This window comes from Engystomops pustulosus, chromosome 1, assembly GCF_040894005.1.
Source record: "Engystomops pustulosus chromosome 1, aEngPut4.maternal, whole genome shotgun sequence".
NCBI lineage: Eukaryota > Metazoa > Chordata > Amphibia > Anura > Leptodactylidae > Engystomops > Engystomops pustulosus.
The window spans coordinates 83,114,839-83,133,640 of NC_092411.1; the positions used below are offsets into that span (position 1 = coordinate 83,114,839).

The 18,802-nt window shown below is 40.9% G+C and overlaps 1 protein-coding gene across 1 annotated transcript; it reads right to left on the reverse strand.

Moving 5' to 3' along the window:
- Positions 1 to 501: 501 nt before the first annotated feature.
- MLEC (malectin) lies at positions 502 to 4,711 on the reverse strand. The gene is made up of 5 exons (XM_072146081.1): positions 4,221 to 4,711; positions 3,003 to 3,181; positions 2,692 to 2,868; positions 2,150 to 2,207; positions 502 to 799 (listed from the first exon to the last, which is right to left on the reverse strand). Exons 1-5 carry the CDS (start codon positions 4,405 to 4,407, stop codon positions 576 to 578), a joined length of 825 nt encoding a protein of 274 aa, XP_072002182.1. The 5' UTR covers positions 4,408 to 4,711; the 3' UTR covers positions 502 to 575.
- Between the last annotated feature and the right edge of the window lie 14,091 nt (positions 4,712 to 18,802).

Below are 18,802 nucleotides of genomic sequence, written 5' to 3' on the forward strand. Positions count from 1 at the left end.
CCAATGTATGCATAGCAGAAAAACATCGCTCACAGTCACTACTAAGGAGATGTTGTAACAAAGTACTTGAATGAAGCTGAAGTGAATGTTAAATTTCCTGCTACCACACACAAGCACACTTACATAGATTTGGCAGGAGTTAAAATGTTGGTAAAGGATTTTGGGAGCTGAAACAGACATAAAAATAGAGTATGCAGAAATGATACCCTGAAAAATTCTGTGCACAACTCTAGGCTGTATGTCCATAGTTCCATAGCTCTTCCAGGTGACAAATAGTCTATTAGCAGCACTTTCATTCCACTCCAGTTCTCCTTAATAGATGTTATAGAAGTCTAAAACCATTTGGGAGCACATGCCTTACAGTTCAGATATTTTATTGGCTGGAGCTCCATTTCCATTTAACTTGTAAACGAGAAAAATGTCAGGCAATGATTTGCTGCTCGTATAGGGCCACCCATCTCCTTTACATCTTCTGCTTTACTGTCAAAAGATTCCAAAAACAAAAAAAACAAAAAAAAAAAAAACTAAAGCAAAACAAAAAAAAGAAAGGAAAACAAAAGATTGGCATCCGGCCTCTATAGCCGGCACAAGCAGAAGAGTGTGGGGATAAACACTCCAAAGGCCACCAGAATTGGAAACATGAGGCTGCTGTTGTCTGAGGCATACGGGTTGGGAGTGCGAGGACCAGACTGCACGCTTTTCTTGGTATTCCTCCTTGTACTAGGACTTTCCTCCTCTTCATCTTCTTCCTCCTCTTCTTTCTTTTCTAGACCTGGATGAGGCTGCAGTTTTGGGACCTCTAAAATATTGAAAAATAAAACAAACATTTTAATCTACAGAATTGTAATTTAAATTCTTCCTTTTTTAAAAGGTAGTTTTCCCCCCACTTGTTTCTGTTGGACTTCCTGTTGCGGTTATCTGGCCGGCCGAAATCCCAACAAGTGTTGTGCCATAAGGGTTAAAAGAAGGCAGGACCTTCCCCATACTAAGCTGCCTTTAAACAGAACAGCATGGTCCGAATATACATTCATCATAAGAAGGTCATTCATCATAAGACAAAGTGAGATAATGCCCGGCTCATCAGTCTTAAAAGGGAACCCGTCATCAAGAACAGAAGCAATAAACCGTACTCACACCTCTCCCCAATGTGCCTTTCCTGAAAACTGCAGTGCCAGTGTCTCATCCTAAATCTCCTCCCACCAGTAAAATGTTCCCCTAATTTTCCCCCCTTTGTCTATTTTGGCCATGCCCACTGCAGGGTGCATGAAATGGTGAGAGGATGCAGTTTCCCACACAGTACTCACTGCTAAATACACCATGCAGTAAGTGGGCCAGCATTCTAGTAAGGACAGGGAGAGGACTTCCTGTCTGCTCAAGTCAAGATTTGAAGTCACACTGAGCTGTGAATCAAAAGATGGTGTTGGCTCATGTATACTCATTTGCATATCGGAAAAACATCTGCTATTAAGATACAGTGCCTCTAATTTTAGGTGGTAATATTGGGAAGGGGGGGCAATGATGGACCAAGAAAAGCCCTTTCCCCCCCCCATCTAATTGCAGCCACAGACAGAGGAGATATAAAAATATTTGCACCTAAACCACCAGTTTATTAGCTGGTTTAGCACCAAAAATCGCTCTGTTACATCTCCTTGTTCCTTCTTTTAATTACAAATGTTTTGCAGGATGAGTTTTGACTAAAAAAATTTGGGGTTTTGTGTTATCTTTAGACTGAAAAATAGGGTTATATTTAGGGCTATAAAGGGCACAGTTTAAAGGGCACCTACCACCAGGACGAAGAACCGTATGCAAATGAGGCTCTAGGCTCTACAGGCGTTAATGGAGCCTGGAGCCCTTTGGACTCATTTGCATACAGTCTTTCACCCTGGTTGTAGATGTCCTTTAATGAACCATATATGCCACTATACTATCCAGCTGAAAAAGGTGTGCAGAAACCACTGTGCAGAAATTTGAAGAAAAAAAACCTCAGGTCCTAATGATATTTAGCAACAGTATTTAGGTTTTCCGAGTTACACATGAGAATTTAGAACTATAGCGATTCTTTTTCTTCCGGGCATAGTGAAATGTTGTGTTCATTTGCAAAGATTTTATTTTCATATGCCAAAATACTCAGTTCTCAACAATTACTCACCATCTACTGTTCCTTTCATAAGGTACAGAGCACAAACTTTGGGATTATCATAATATCCCTAAAAAGAAAATATAATTAATGTTCAGTAAAAAAATATATATATATATATATATACACACACACACATATCAAAGAAAACGGCAGCACTCCAAAATTGTGAAAAAACAAACTTGGTGTTTATTCCTCCTCCCGCAACAAGTTTGTTTTTTCACAATTTTGGAGTGCTGCCGTTTTCTTAGATGTATATCCATTGGACTCTGACTGGTGAGAGTTAAGGATAGCACCCATTACCTTCATTATCTACGGGGACTGTGCTGCTGATTTTCCATTTTTTATATATATATACATACACACACACATACATTAATACACACACACACACAGTACTTTACATTATGTATGGACAAGAGACCATGCTGGGAAAAGCATACACATCTACTTATGCTGTGAACTGGATACCACAAACCATTACCCTTCAGTCCTCAACTGAGTAATAGACAATTGTTATACAGATTAGGATAAGTCATGAATGGTAACATTACCTTTACAAACTCCACATTGAGCTTCCCTGTGAAGGTGGACACTTCCCCTTGGACAGTAAGTTTTCCCTTCTTAATGACAATGGGGATGATTTCATCATGTGCTGTGCTGTGTCCTACACGGTCAAATATATCCAGATCTTTCACCACATTATGACCATTTACTCGGACATCAAACACCTGCAGGAAGCACAGAGCAGAAATATGAGCCGTCAGTGAAACTCACCGGCAACATGCCATCTGCTCGATTCTAAAGGGACACAAAATGTCACAGCTTGAATGGGAGGAGACTGCAGGAAACAAGACACCTTTACCTTCTGCTGTGACTGTGCAAAGTACACCTCTGCAAACTTCAGCACTAGGACATATTCTCCCTCTTCTCTAATCGGGATCTCATATCCAAAGGTGTCTTCATTATACCGCTCCGTCTGGTACAGAATTTGATCCTCCGGGACGGCACGTAGAATTGGCAACTTCAACCCATAATCTGATGCTGATTATAGAAAGAGGAAACAAGGGTGTGGGAAATGTACATGAATGTGTAATATCTAAAAGCTGAAAAAAATTACGTGCTTTTAGAGGAATTTGATGAACTGTTATAATAATCATGGACACAACAAACAGAGGTTGCAAATATCGAGTAAAAGTCAGCTCACACCGTACTGAAAGAGGAACCGATGTGGTACCATAACTCCCCAAAACAAATGTCATGATTCTGACCTCTAGGCTGTCCTAATACCTACGATAAAGCTTTATATAGGTACTTTTGTGAAGATCACAGACGTCAAAAGCTGGTATTCCTAGGCTTTAGGCTGCATTCACATGAACGTGTGATTTCACCAGTTCTGTATTTCGGTGCTATATGAGTCAGTATAAACGTGACTGTATAACTCCTGGTCAGCATACTGTGTATGATACCCGTATTTTATATGTTCCAATAAACTTCAATGGGGCATATGGCCTCAAGAATGTGAGAAAATAGGACATGTTCTATATTTTTATACGGCTCACATACGTTACGGTCACAAATACGGCCATTCAATGTATAACCGTTTTGCCCACACAGTAGAAGGACCAAAATGTAGTATTGGAGGTATCGAATGTTACTGGCACTTGAGCATGCAGATGGCTTCAATCATGCTTCTTTAAGAGATGGTTTTATTACAACGCGTTTTGACTCGCGATATATACGTATATCACAAAAGAATCACATCTATGTCCAGAGCGGAATGTGCACAAATGTGAACCAAGCCTTATATCTTCAGGCTGTGGTCACACCCGTCTGGATTTCTGTTCAACCATTAGTGCAAATGGAGACTTGTGGCAGGCAGGACTCACACAGAAGCTGTTATTATGATGAACATGTGCAGTGTCAGCAGCCAGTCTATAGGTAGATCTATAGGTTTCATACAGGACACGTGTACAGTGCAGGAAGCTATGCATGCCCCAGCACCTGCCATATGTTTCCCCTGCACTGTCACCCTGTACAGCGCCACCACCAGCTCCCTGTCAGGCCTTCGCCCTGCACTCACCTCTGCCCACTCTGCCCTCCAGCGGGTCCTTCCGGTAGTGGATGCCGTGTACGTCCACATGGGCCTCGCCCCCAGCATTGACAGCCCATATCACCTTGTCACCCAGCCCGGCTTCTACTACCGCAACAAGAGCGAGTACAGCGAGCAGCAGCGCCGCCACCGGGCCCCGGACTGTTCCACTAGACATGACTGTATGGGTGAAGGCCAACACCTGGCAAAGGAGGATTCAGCGACCCGTATTGCGAGCGGCCCCTCTTCTCGTCAGACCGGTTCCCCTCACCGAGCCCCCGCGGCTGCCCCGCACTTGGCAGCTGCTAGCAGCCCGCACATTTCATTCACTCTCACCAAAGGCTCACTCGAACGTGCTCATGTCGTGTGTGAACCAATCCCACGGGCTCCCGAGTGGAACCGGCCGGAAGAACCATATGATTGGCTGAACCAGAGAGGAAAGGTACGTGCGGGAAGTGATACATAGAAAAATCAACCAATCTCTAACGTACACTGGGCACTGGGGCGGAGACCCGAATACAGGGTTAGTGTGACGGGTAGAAACCGGTTGGTCCGGTTGTAGGAGGCGGAAGTGATTCTAGCTTCCGGGTACAATCCCCGTGATAAGGCCGCGGCTGCGGATACGGATGGCGATGTACACTGCGCCTGTGTCTCGGGTCTTTATGGTGACAGAAAGCAGAAGAAAGTAACTCTATAGCCAGTCAGTTCCGCGCATCACAGGCAGCCAATCAAAAAGCTCCAGCACTACCAGCCGCCAGGCATGCCGGGACAGCGCGCTGCACAGGATGCTGGCTGTCAGGAAGCTGGTCACCATAACAACGGGCCCCAGTGTGTATAGATACACGTGTCCTATATGCCGGGAGCTGGGGATCTCGCTGTGTATAACGCCCTGGTCACCCGTCTTGTAGGTGGTATACATATGGTGACACTGCATTTATTACCACTAAAAGCTTAGGTTTGTCATTTACAGGTTAACGACCAGGCCCTTTTTTGTTTTTGTATTTTCACTTTTTTTATTTTTCCCTGTAAAGTTCTGTGTGAGGGCTTGTTTTCTGTATAAAAAAATTGCACTTGATAGTGACAGTTATTAATATTCCATGCCGTGTACTGGGAATAGGGAAAAATAACTCAAAATGCAGTGAAATTGGGGAAAAAATACATTTTCTTGTGGGCTCCGATTTTAGGGCTTTCATTGTGCGCCCCAAACAACATGTCTACTTTGTTCTTTGGGTCAGTATGATTACGGGGATACCAAATTTATATAGGTTTCATAATGTTTTCTTACATTTTAAATCCTCCTGTACAAAAAAGAAATTCTTCATTTTGCCATGTTCTGGCACTAATAACTTTTGTCTAGAGTTGTGTCTGGTGTAATTTTTTTGCAACTTTTAAAGATGTTTTTAATGCTGCCATTTTGAGGACATCATCAACGACCTTTTGATCACTTTTTATAGAATTGTAATATTTTTCAAAATGGCAAAAAAGTGGACTTTTTTCCACTATGGGGTTGAATTCTGGGAATAACTGTTATTATATTTTTCAACCCCCTCCTAGGGTCGGATCGTCCGACGGCCCGCCCCTGATTTGTGTTGCATGAAATTCGGCACGTTTGCCCAAAAATCACCTTTTAAATGTGGCGCAAAACGGTAACTGTCGGAATATCCGCCGTTTGTGCGGTCCGTGGATTCTAAGTAAATGAGCCAAAATCTCTTCATCTCACAGGCTGCAGACTTGTGAGATGGGGGAAAATCTGGACTACAGATCCCATCCAGATGTCATCACATTTCATGCACCAGTGAATGGCATCCGGTACAGAAAAGAGACCCCTTTATGGCCAGACCCACGACTGGATTTCACTAATCGCCCTCAGATTCTATTTTCTCCCCACATCCTATTTCTAGAACAACTGCGCCCAGGGGTGAACCAAGCCTTTCTGCTGCCTGAGGCGAGCCATAGAGAGATGCCCCCACCCCCCAATATATGTAATATATAAGGAAGTGTCAGGACCAGATCCATCATATTGGTTTGGTGTGAAAATAAAGCAATGCAAATGGCATACAGCGTACCGTCATGTAGTGTAAAATGCATACATAGTACCGCCATGTAGTAAAAAATAGATATAGCTTTCCACCATGTAGTATAAATTACATACAGCGTGCCGCCATGTAGTATAAAATGCATACAGCATACCGCCATGTAGTGTAAAAAACATACAATGTAAACCCAAGTAGTATAAAATGCTTACAGTCATGTAGTACAAAATGCATACAGCCTACAGCCAAGTAGTACAAAATGCATACAGCGTACCGCCAAGTAGTATAAAATGCATACAGCGTACCGCCAAGTAGTATAAAATGCATACAGCGTACCGCCAAGTAGTATAAAATGCATACAGCGTACCGCCAAGTAGTATAAAATGCATACAGTATACAGCCAAGTAGTATAAAATGCATACAGTGTACCACCAAGTAGTATAAAATGCATACAGCGTACCGCCAAGTAGTATAAAATGCATACAGCGTACCGCCAAGTAGTATAAAATGCATACAGGGAACCGGCAAGTAGTATAAAATGCATACAGTGTACCACCAAGTAGTATAAAATGCATACAGCGTACCGCCAAGTAGTATAAAATGCATACAGCGTACCGCCAAGTAGTATAAAATGCATACAGGGAACCGGCAAGTACTATAAAATGCATACAGTATACAGCCAAGTAGTATAAAATGCATACAGTGTACCACCAAGTAATATAAAATGCATACAGCGTACCGCCAAGTAGTATAAAATGCATACAGTATACAGCCAAGTAGTATATGCATACAGAGTACCGCCATGTACTATAAAATGCATGCAGCATACAGCCAAATAGTATAAAATGCATACAGCATACGGCCAAATAGTATAAAATGCATACAGCGTACGGCCAAGTAGTATAAAATGCATACAGTATACAGCCAAGTAGTATGAAATGCATACAGCGGGCTGCCATGTAGTATAAAATGCATACAGTGTACCGCTATGTAGTTTAAAATGCATACAGTATACAGCCAAGTAGTATAAAATGCATACAGTATACAGCCAAGTAGTATAAAATGCATACAGTATACAGCCAAGTAGTATACAATGCATACTTTTTTTCTTTTATGGTCCTGGAAGGTTTGGCCTTGTCCTCATGGGGGGTAAGGGAGCCGGGAGTGGAGGCGGGGTGTGGGGCTGCACTTCGAGCAGGGGATATGCCGGCCGTCGGGAAAGAGGATGCGCCGGCAGTGGGATGTGCCAGCTGTCGAGTGGAATGTGCAGGCCAGCGGGCAGTGACATGTGCCGGCCGACATGCGGCGGGACGTGCCAGCTGGCAGGCAGTATGATGAGCTGGCCGGCATGAGTGGGCAATTGGCAGCATGGGCGGGTGCACGACGCCGCACCCTCGTCTAGCAGGTGACGCGCCGCCTGAGGCGAGATTCTCAAATCGCCTCATGGCAGGTGCGCCCCTACTGTCCCACACTCCCGTAATGCAGTTCACAATTCATTGAGCTTGGTGCAATGATTTCAATGTTGGATCCCGGAGGTGATCACATGGACTGTATGAATAATTCCAAATAACATACAATTGAATGTATTGTATTTTAGCTGTCAGCATCACATGATTTAAAGTTCTTTTGTTCTGTCGCATGTTCTATTCAATACACGTCACTGCTTGTAGTGTAAAAAGGAGAAGGCACAAACTGCTATAGACTACTTCTGTTAATTTATTCACGCAGCAAATTTGCAGCCCATATACGTGCCTAGAGACGGCAATGGCAGCACGGCGGTGGTACTGTGCCACACATGTGTGGCACTGATCTGCGCCGTACACAGGGAAAAGATAGAGCATGCTCTATCTTTCCACGTGTCTGCGGCCGTGCGCTGCTATTTTCTATGGAGGGGGAGGGGTCACCTCCATCTCCTCTGCAACGCATACCGACGTGTGAATGTACCCTAAGGCTGGGTTCACATTAAGTTTATGCCTAACGCTACATGGACATGTCAGGCAGATGCCCAACATGTCCTTACAACGTATGGCACAGAAGTATCTTCTGCATGCTTATACAGCGTGATACGTCACCAAGTGACTCTCCCGCTTCCCCCTGAATGTGGGGGGAAGAGTGAACAACGGCAGCAACCAGTGATATCACCGACGTCCACTCCCCCAGCTGCATCCACTCCCCATAACCTTCTATTGCCTATGCTGAGCGTATACATTGCTTATTATGAGGGTGTAGGATGCGTTGTATACTGAGAAGTTATTAGTCATGGATTTCCCCAATATTTGCCTCTATATTATTACCTATGTGTAAATAAGGACAACCTACAGATAAATTACATGTGCTTACTGTTTTAATACTCTGATACATCAGTGAGCACAGAGCTGACATAGTGGAATCAGCATGATTTATTACATTCCTGTAAACTATCCATCTCATAGACATGGTCCCATCTGCTGTGTACTAGGTGGAGTTTACTTCTTGGTGTCCTGTCTGGATATCTAACTTGGCATCCTCGGTGTAAAGAGCTATAGCTAAGATTATCCAGCATCCCAGATAATCCTGCAGTGAAACTCTGCACTAATGAGATGATCCTATTAATGGTGTCTGTTAATGGAATCAGCTCATAGTCATTCCAACTGATGACCATTACACCAGATTCACACGTAGATCTGTCATAGATCTGTAAAATGGGACGTATGTAAAACAACTCTTAACCCCTTAACATCCTGGCCCTTTTTTGTTTTTTCATTTCCATTTTACACTCCACACCATCACAAATCTAGAACTTTTTTAGCCTGTGAGGGCTTGTTTTATGCGTAACATATAGAACTTCATAGTGACGCTATTTAATATTCCATGCCGTATACTGGGCAGTGGTAAAGTAATTTCCACTGCAATGAAATCCGTAAAAAACCCCGCATTTGCGCTGTTTTCTAGTGGGCTTGGATTTTACTGCTTTTACTGTGTGCCCTAAATGACATGTCTACTTTATTCTTTGGATCAGTGCGATCACAAGTTTAACACATTTTTATAGGTTTCATATATATATATATATATATTTATATATTTTTACATTTTTTTATATATATTACATTTTCAAAATTTTTAAAATGGCAAAAAAGTGCCATTTTCGACTTTGGGCACTAGTTTTCGTCATGGGGTATAATGCAGTGATTATATTTTGATAGATCAGGCATTTACGGACGCAGCGATACCTAACATGTATATGATTTTTACTGTTTATTTATGTTTATATGACTTCTAGTAAAAGGGGGTGATTTTCATTTTTAGGGTTTTTTTTTTATATAATTTTTTTAAACTTTTTTTTATTTTTACTATTTTTTCATACCCCTTAGGGTACTTTAACCCTAGATTGTCTGATTGATCCCAACATATACTGCCATACTACACTATGGAAATATATGGGGATTTTCCTCCTCCTTCATTACAATTTGCAAATTGTAATGAATCGGTTAAAATGAGACCGCCTCGGGACTTCAGAAGACTGATCACCGCTCCCCGATGACGTCACGGGGAGAGACAATATGGGCGCCGGCATCTTTTTTAAACCGGGTGGGAAAACACCCGTGATCAGTTCCCGCACAGACCGCGGGTGAAACAGGTAAGTGTTTGCTGCAATATGTCCGTGAGCCCTCTCCTAGCACATGCAACCAACGGTGCGCTGTACTATTACGGCGCACATTGTTAAGGGGTTAAGAAGCCTGTTAACCCTTTCCATTTTTCACCAGGGTTACAAACTTTAGAATCTTTTTGAGAAAATACATTCATTACATTTTCACAATGAATTAAATGATGCATTGCTCCCGGTTGTACTGATATGTGTGGTTGTAAACTGCTGTATGGGCACATGGACGGGCATTGAATGAAATTAGTGACACTCAGAGCAGATTTGTATTGTCACATATGTGCGCCAATATGGTAGCACTGAAAAGGACAACTCAACACGTAAAAATAAGCCCTAAACCAGCTCTGTCAACCAAAAATATTTAACTTGCGTCTCCGAAAAGATGGCGATGCAAAAACAAATCTCCTCTATACAAGTTTTTTTCCAGTAAAATTGTAAAAATAAATGAAAAACTATATAAATGAGGTATCACCGTAATCGTAGTGATCTATAGAATAAAGATAATATAGTATTTTTAGTGTACGGTGTACGACCCCAAAAAAATACAAAAAGAAAGGAAACCAAAATTGACAATTTTCTTTTCACCCATACATTCAAGAGTTAATAAAATCTCATCAATAAGCTAATTACCCACTAAAATGAAATATTTGTAAAGTGCATCTCATGTCGCAAAAAATAAGCCCTTATATGTCCAAAATGCCAAAAAAATAAAGATTGAGGGAGGGATTGGGTATCAAATTTTGTGGAGCGTTTTAGTATTTTATCCACTGATAATTTGTACATTTTTTGAAAAACATTAATTTAGCCAAAATAATTTTACTTTCAAAATTGCATCCGATTTTTTTTAACCCCTGTAAAACAATTAAAGGGCTAACAAACTTCATAAAAGTTGTTTTACGTATGTTGAGCGGTGTCGTTTCTACAATGGGGTAATTTATGGGGTTTTACTTTTATTTAGGCCTTTCAAAGTGACTTGGAACCTGAGCAGGTCCCTCAATAGCAGGATTTTGCGTTTTTTAATGAAAATGCTAAAAATCGCACCTAACGTTCAAAGCCCCATAACATCCTACAAAAATAAGAGTATTCAAGTCAAACAGGGGGGAGCAGAGGATGAATGCACCAATGCAGGCGCCACTGTATAATCCAATGCTCAAAATATAAATTATCCAACAAAGGTTACATGCCAAGTCATATATAAATGTTCAAAAAAGTTTTTATTAATTCATCACATAAAAAGATCATTATTACAAAAAATGAACAGGTAGCAACATAATGGAAACCAAATATTAAAAACTGTATTACCAAAATTATTGGGAAGAGTATCAGAAACAGACACTTAGTATCGGTATGAGAAGTAAGATAGACGGAGCTGACATGGAGCACATAAATACAGATGTAAACACATAGGAGAAAGTCCAAAGAACAACCAGAGTCTAATTACCATACCGTGGAGAGAGGAATACACTGTGTCACCCCGACATGTGTTTCGCCAACTAGCTTTCTCAAGGAGAGGCATAACCCAGCATGCCGAGGAGGCAGCAGCCTTGGGACACATGCCACACCCTGGGACTACAGAACTATGGATTGGATCCCGGGACAGCTCACTTACACAACACAGTCATGCTTGACCAAGGTGTGTAAGGGGTTAAACATCTGCGATCTGAGTTTTTTCGATCCCGGTCGAAATACAGCCCGACACTGGCATTCTCCTGCAATCTTCCTCTGACGTGTCAACGTAGAAAGCGGCACATCTGAAGAAGTACCGTATATTCCGGCGTATAAGACGACCTGGTGTATAAGACGACCCCCCTACTTTCCTGTTTAAAATATAGAGTTTAAGATATATTCGCCGTATGAGACTACCCCTTTTCCAACGCATACAAAACACCGGTAAAAATAATAAAAAAAAAACAGATTTGAATTTAACATGGTCCTTTTTTTAATTTAAATTCTTATGACATGCAGGTATATAGCAGGAAAACTGTCGCTCATAAACATAAGGCATACAACAACAACATTACCATCGTCCATTTTACTGAAAATGTTACCATACTGTACCTTAAATTTTTATTTTATTAAATATTCCATGCCATGTACTCAGAAGCGGGAAAAAAATTCCAAATGCAATGAAAATGGTGAAAAAACGCATTTGCGCCATTTTCTTGTGGGCTTGGATATTACGTCTTTCACTGAGCGCCCCAAATGACATGTCTACTTTATTCTTTGGGTTGGTACGATTACGTGGATACCAAATTTATAAAGGTTTTATAATGTTTTCATACATTTACAAAAATGAAAACCTCCTGTACAAAAATTATTTTTTTGATTTTGCCAACTTCTGGCGCTAATAACTTTTTTATACTTTGGTGTACGGAGCTGTGGCTGGTGTCATTTTTTGCGAAATTTGATAATATTTTCAATGATATCATTTTTAGGACTGTGCAACCTTTTCATCACTTTTTATAGATTTTTTTATATTTTTCAAAATGGCAAAAAAGTGCCATTTTCGTCTTTGGGCGCTATTTTCCATTACGGGGTTAAACGCATTGAAAAACCTTTTTCGGACGCGTCGATACCTAATGTGTTTATGATTTTTACTGTTTATTTATATTTATGTCAGTTCTAGGGAAAGGGGGGTGATTTGAAATTTTAGGTTTTTTTATTATTATTATTATTTTTTTAACTTTTTTTTATTTATACAATTTTTCAGACTCCCTAGGGTACTTTAACCCTAGGTTGTCTGATCGATCCTACCATATACTGCCATACTACAGTATGCCATACAATGTGCTATCAGCACATTGTAATGAAGGGGTTAAAACGAAATAGCCTCGGGTCTTCGGAAGACCCGAGGCTACCATGGAGACGTCACGGGGAGCGGCGATCCAGGTAAGATGGCGGCGCCCTTGTGCCGCTCTCTCTTTGAGGCTGCCGGCAGCTTTGCCGGCAGCCCACGATGTGAAAACACCCGCGATCGGTGCTAGCACCGATCGCGGGTGTTACCGATAAGCCTTTGCTGCAATATGCAGCAAAGACTTACCGGCTATGGAGAGGGCTCAGCCCGTGATTACCGGCGTATAAGACGACCCCAGAGAAGACAGAAGAATTTTCTGTCTTCAAAAGTCGTCTTATACGCCGGAATATACAGTACACTTAATGGCTGCCGTAAAAATTTAATACATTTTTATTCTTAAATAAATGTGGATTTTTTTATTCATTGAAGAAAATAAGCCCTAACCCATTCTTCTGACCAACAAATAATACAAGACTCTGCCTTATACTCAGAGATACATGGTACATGATAGTTCACTAAGTGGTTAAAAAAGTATTCCCATTTGGGCATTCACATTTATTTTAACTAATCTACCATATATATACATTTCTTCAGTTGCATGTGATTAAAACATTTTTATTTGCGTGAAGAGAATTTCTTATAAATGTAGTCATGTTGTCTCTTAGAAACAAAATAGCACTCCTTGGATACGACCTCTTCCGCACTCTTGTAGCAGTGGCCAGACATGCATTATTAAGTGCTTCCTGACCACCTGGATTCAGTGTTCATTACCACAAGCCAGAAATGGGACATATAATTGTTTTTTTTTTTTTGTTCAGTCTCTCCAGCAGAGGTGGTTGTATCCAAGGATAACAATCTTGTTTCTAAGGCATCATATGACTACATTTATGGGAAATCATCTTCACACAGTAAAATATTTTTTAGAACTTCCAGTTGAAGAAATGCACATATTTGATGGATGAATTAAATAAAATGTGAGCGCCCGGATGAGAATACCTCTTTAATATTACTTTAATAAATTTTCTACATAACTATTTTAAAATGTTGAATTTCTTTAGATGCGATACAGTAAAAGTGACCTCAAAATAACTTTGCTCTATATACAGATTTATTACTTATTATTCTCAAAGGTTTACTTTTTTATGAATCCAAATAAATTCAGCCAGTAGAGGGCACTAGAATAAGTATGTTTTTTCTCAATCCTATTACTTATGCAATGTGGTCCCTCTGCTGTGCATACCTTATATTGATGCGAGACTGGTTTTAATATTATATTGCTATTTTCAACATGGAAATCTATAGTGACCTGTGTCCTGTAGCTCAATAAATGCACAATTTATTTTTTCTAGCTATTCATACTTTGTTTTAGACTGTTAGTCATGGTCATTATGTCATGTTGCATTAGAAGAGCTATGTTTAAACATGGACCGAATGAATTTCAGAAGCTCCTAACAATATCCCATCTGCTTTCCAACCGTGTAGCCTTCATTTACATATTCTGATTACTAATCCCTAATAATCTATCACACTTCAAAAGGGCTTAAATCAACATGTATAGTCTGGCCTCATTCCAATGACAGGAAGCGCTCGCAGAGAAAGATAAAAAAAAAGAGAGAGACTGCGAGAAATGAGGTATAAATAGAGAAAAGATTAGTGACGTTCTGTTCCCTCCAACTATTACATAATGAGAAAAATTCAGGAGTTCACAGCAGGCATGAGCCACAATTGTGTTGTGCTAAATAAAAGTGATTTAACCAATTATTTGTAAGGCATCACATGACCTAAATAGGTAACAGACTACTCTAAAAAGGATCATATGATGTACCTGAAGAATCATCCCACTTTATGTCTGAGACCCCCTGAGGTTACAACCTCCACACTCTATCTGCCATAGAGATACAGCACCTCTGTCCACTGACTATAGGCTTATTGGTTATCAATGGGGAGATCTTTACTAGCGCCTCCTTAGAGTGACACAGGCTTATTGTGCTGGTTTATAAAGATCCATCTTTTCAGAGATCTCTTTTTATATCATTACATTACTATTATTATTATTATTATTATTATTGTTTTACAGTTAAATAAATAAAAATGTATAAGACAAAAAAATAAGGGCTCATTCAGGTGGACGTGTCTTCTGTGCACCTGCAAAAAATGCGAACATGATGGGGCTTATTTACTAAGGGTCCCTCGGACCGCACTTTCGGATATTACGACGTTTTCGGATTTGCGTCGCTGGGACAGGCATTTAGAAGGGGATCTTGGCGCACACGATCGGATTTTGGCGCAGCTGTGACGGCTTTCATGCAGCACAAATCAGAGGTGACCATCATAAAGGTGCATGGTTCGTTATAATCACAGAATGTAATCAGAGCTATGTTTTATAACGAGACGTACACCTGTGTAACATCACATGACCATGGACAGATTTCTATCCACAGGAAGTAAACATAGAAGCAGGAATCTAGAAATTCGTGAGGAACTGATACAGAAATGATAGAAAATTGTATAACATTTCATCATAAAGCCAATAATATTTATGTGCTGTAATGGGAATGCCCCTTTAGGATGACCTAAGTGATCAGATGCAGTTCTGTAGGATTTCTGGGACCCTCTCCTGGCTTATAGAAGGGGACAATATTTATTTTCTTTTTTATTTTAATCATGAAGTAAAGTAATTCCATCCTATATTCAATAGCACAGATATGCAACACAGATGAACGAAATGGTTAACCAAATAAGGCTACATTTACACAAACGTAGCCTAATATGCTCACCCGGGCGAGCATACATGGGGGGTGAGCGTTAGTACCCCCCCTCCATAGCATAGCGCCACAAGGATGTTGTGCTCACTGTACTGCACTCGGCACCTATTGCCATCTACGGGGACTGTGAAGGAAAAACCTGATGTTTTGGACCCCTTAGGGATACACAAGGTCAGGTAATTATCCTTTTATAGACACTCCCAGAATGCACAGGTTCTGGAAGGCACAGGAAGTGATTTGGAGTTGTCAGCACAACCTCCAGATATGGCACAACAGTAAATCACAAACCTTAATGGCTAAAAGACTCCTTTCACTAGCCTCAGTGAAACAGAACCTTATCAACCCAAATAAGCCGCCACCAGTTCTCCTTTAATATAAGCCTGGCACCAGCTTGGCAGTGGCCTGATGTGTATTCCGCTATGTGTCCACACATCAGCGCCCCCAGAGTTATTCCAGTCATGTATCCCCTGCCTTGAGATGGGTATAGCTGTACACATTCCTCTGCAGAAGGGTGCTCTATGTATGACACACATGGGTGCTGATAGTTTCCCACCGATCTGCCCCTGTTTCAGTCCTCACTGTAGCGCTGGTATTCTTTTCATGAATTAACAAGCTTTGAATAAATAGTCATTGTCATTTTTTCAACCCTTGTGGGTGAGGGACTGGGAGAGAATTCAATAAGTACCTGCATATATGAGACTGCAGCTCTGCATGTGACTGCAGTATCAGGGATGATATAACTGCAGATACTTCAGTCACAAAGAGAGCTGCAGTCTTCTGAGATTACATAAACCTAGGTAGATGTGACTAGAGTATAGAAATTATATAACAATAGATATATGATTGCAGCTTTAGATATGACATGAGTGCTGCTCTGGATGTGACTATAGTATCAGAGTTGATATAACTGGAGATTGATACTCCAGTCACTTCCTGAGCTGCAGTCATCTGACATGATATAAAGGTAGATATATGATTGCAGCTCTGATATGAGAGCTCTGGATGTGACTGGGGTATCAGAGATGATCTAATGGCAGATATAAGTCTGCAGCTCCAGATGTGAGTGGATTATCGGAAATTATATAATGACAAGGATAAGACTGCATCTCTGGTTGTGACTGGAGGATCAGAGATGATCTAATGCCTCTACAACAACATTGGCTAAGCATTGCAATGAAAATTACTCACACATAAGCTTAGCTTATATTAAGGTATCTTTTGTTGCCTCTAACAATCAATAGGAGTTCATATTAATGACCTGCAGTAAAATAGAAGCTGATTAATAAAGTAGTTACTAAGCATATTTTGGAAAGTGCAGGGTGAACATTTCAACTCAAAACATAGTCTATGGGGCAGATTTACTTACCCGGTCCATTCACGATCCAGAGGCGCGTTCTCTGCGGTGGATTCGGGTCTTCCGGCGATTCACTAAGTTCACAATCCAGTGAAGGTAAGCGAGTGTCCAGCGACACTTTTTTTTTTAAAAAATGCAGTGGTTTCTCCGAATCCATCGGGTTTTCGTTCGGCCACGACCCCCAATTTCCATCGCGCGCATGCCGGCGCAGATGCGCCACAATCCGATCGCTTGCGCCAAATACCCGGGGCAATTAAGGGAAAATCGGCGCAAATGGTAAATATTCGGGTAACCCACCGTAAAAACACGATTCGGGCCCTTAGTAAATGACCCACTATGACTTTTCCTGGGTCACAGAAGGTGTCTGTGCAAAATTGTGTTTTTGTAAAGTTGATGGTACAGATTCCTCAGTGTACATACACACATGCACTCAGCTTTATATATTAGATCTAATATCCGAATCATCTGGCGTTTCTGCATTGCATGTTTTTATTGGTGATATTTAACATTTGCTAATCATATCATGCTGCAATAAGAATTCTCGTAAATACACTTTACATTTTAGACTTATCGCATATGAACATATTTTTAGTCATAGGTGAAAACCCTGCTGAATAGAAGAAAAATGAACAAAAAATTACAGGATATTATGTTTAAAAGATGAATTGCCATAGAGAAAGCCATAACCCAGATAACCCATCTGCTGCTAGCCATGCTTTCATATTCACAGTTTGCAGCAGTGTTATTTGTGACGGTGTCATAATGCTGCAGGCCCAGCATAGCATTGGCTCTAGCCAGATGTACTTCGTAGCAGCTGACAACATTAGAAGCGGCAAGAGGAATTAAAAAAAAGCATATTAATATTCCATTAATTCTCTTACAAATTTGCATGTGCTGGCTTTCTCATTAAGCTTATACTGCTAAAACCGATTTTTTTTTTCTGGTTCCCAGTAATCTCTAAATGCCCACATTGGCTGCTACCACTTGATATGCATTCTCTGTATATATTATTCATTTTAATAAAACATCCTCATAATAATTCCGAATACAGTGAAATCTCAGTGCGTAAATAAATTTATTTGTTACCCTTATTACATTCCGGCCTCTGCCTGTATTATATTTAGACATCTGTGATAATGGAATAATATCGATAGAATAATTAGTCAGATCTGAGCTTGTTTTAGGCTTATGCTGTGAGTGCAAGGAATGTATATTTTAAAATATATTATAATGGAGTATTATATTTATAATGGCATTTATAAAGCATTTAATGAATAATTTAACATATAAAACACTGTTACTAATATGATGAAGATTCGGTGCAGACTTAAGAACTATGCCTGGGCCATCACCTACAGGATTTTTAGTTCATAATGGAGCACATTTACTTACCCGGTCCTGTCATGATCCCCGATCCGGACGGTCCGACGAAGATGAAGTCCAGCACGATTCACCAACATCGCGCGCCCGAGATCCTGCATGTGTCGCTTCCCCGCTCAGGTCCGCCGGAGTTCACCTTCTTCTTCCCGGTGTATGTGACTGCATGGCTTGCGACACAATTTGAGATGTTAAATCCCGTGCGTTGTCCGAATCCGTCAGATCGTCTGACGGCCCACTTCCCGATTTGTGTCGCGTGAAAGCCAGCGCCGATGCGGCAAAATCCGATTATGTGCGACAAAAACATCTTCTAAATGTGGCACAACACGGAAATCATCCGGAAACCTGACGAGAATGCGGCCTGCGGACCCTTAGTAAATGAGCCCCAATGACTTAGCAACCTGGCAACACCAGATTCTATTCATGAATTTTTAAAGGGGTTGGCCACTTTTTTGTCGTGTGGTAAATGTGGGGAGCAGGGTATTACCAATATATATCTGTTACAAGTTCTGCAGTGCTTACTTGTTATGTAAAGTGAAGCCTCCTGTCCTTTACCTCATCAGCCAGACATTCCTGTCCATAAAATGGCCGTAGATGGAGGGTCATGTGA

Coding starts and splice junctions, on each gene's coding strand:
- MLEC (XM_072146081.1), bottom strand. CDS start 4,407: ATGTCTAGTGGAACAGTCCGGGGCCCGGTGGCGGCGCTGCTGCTCGCT. Junction 3,182..4,220: donor GGAGGGCAGAGTGGGCAGAG/GTGAGTGCAGGG, acceptor TTCTATAATCAG/CATCAGATTATGGGTTGAAG. Junction 2,869..3,002: donor TTGCACAGTCACAGCAGAAG/GTAAAGGTGTCT, acceptor TGCTTCCTGCAG/GTGTTTGATGTCCGAGTAAA.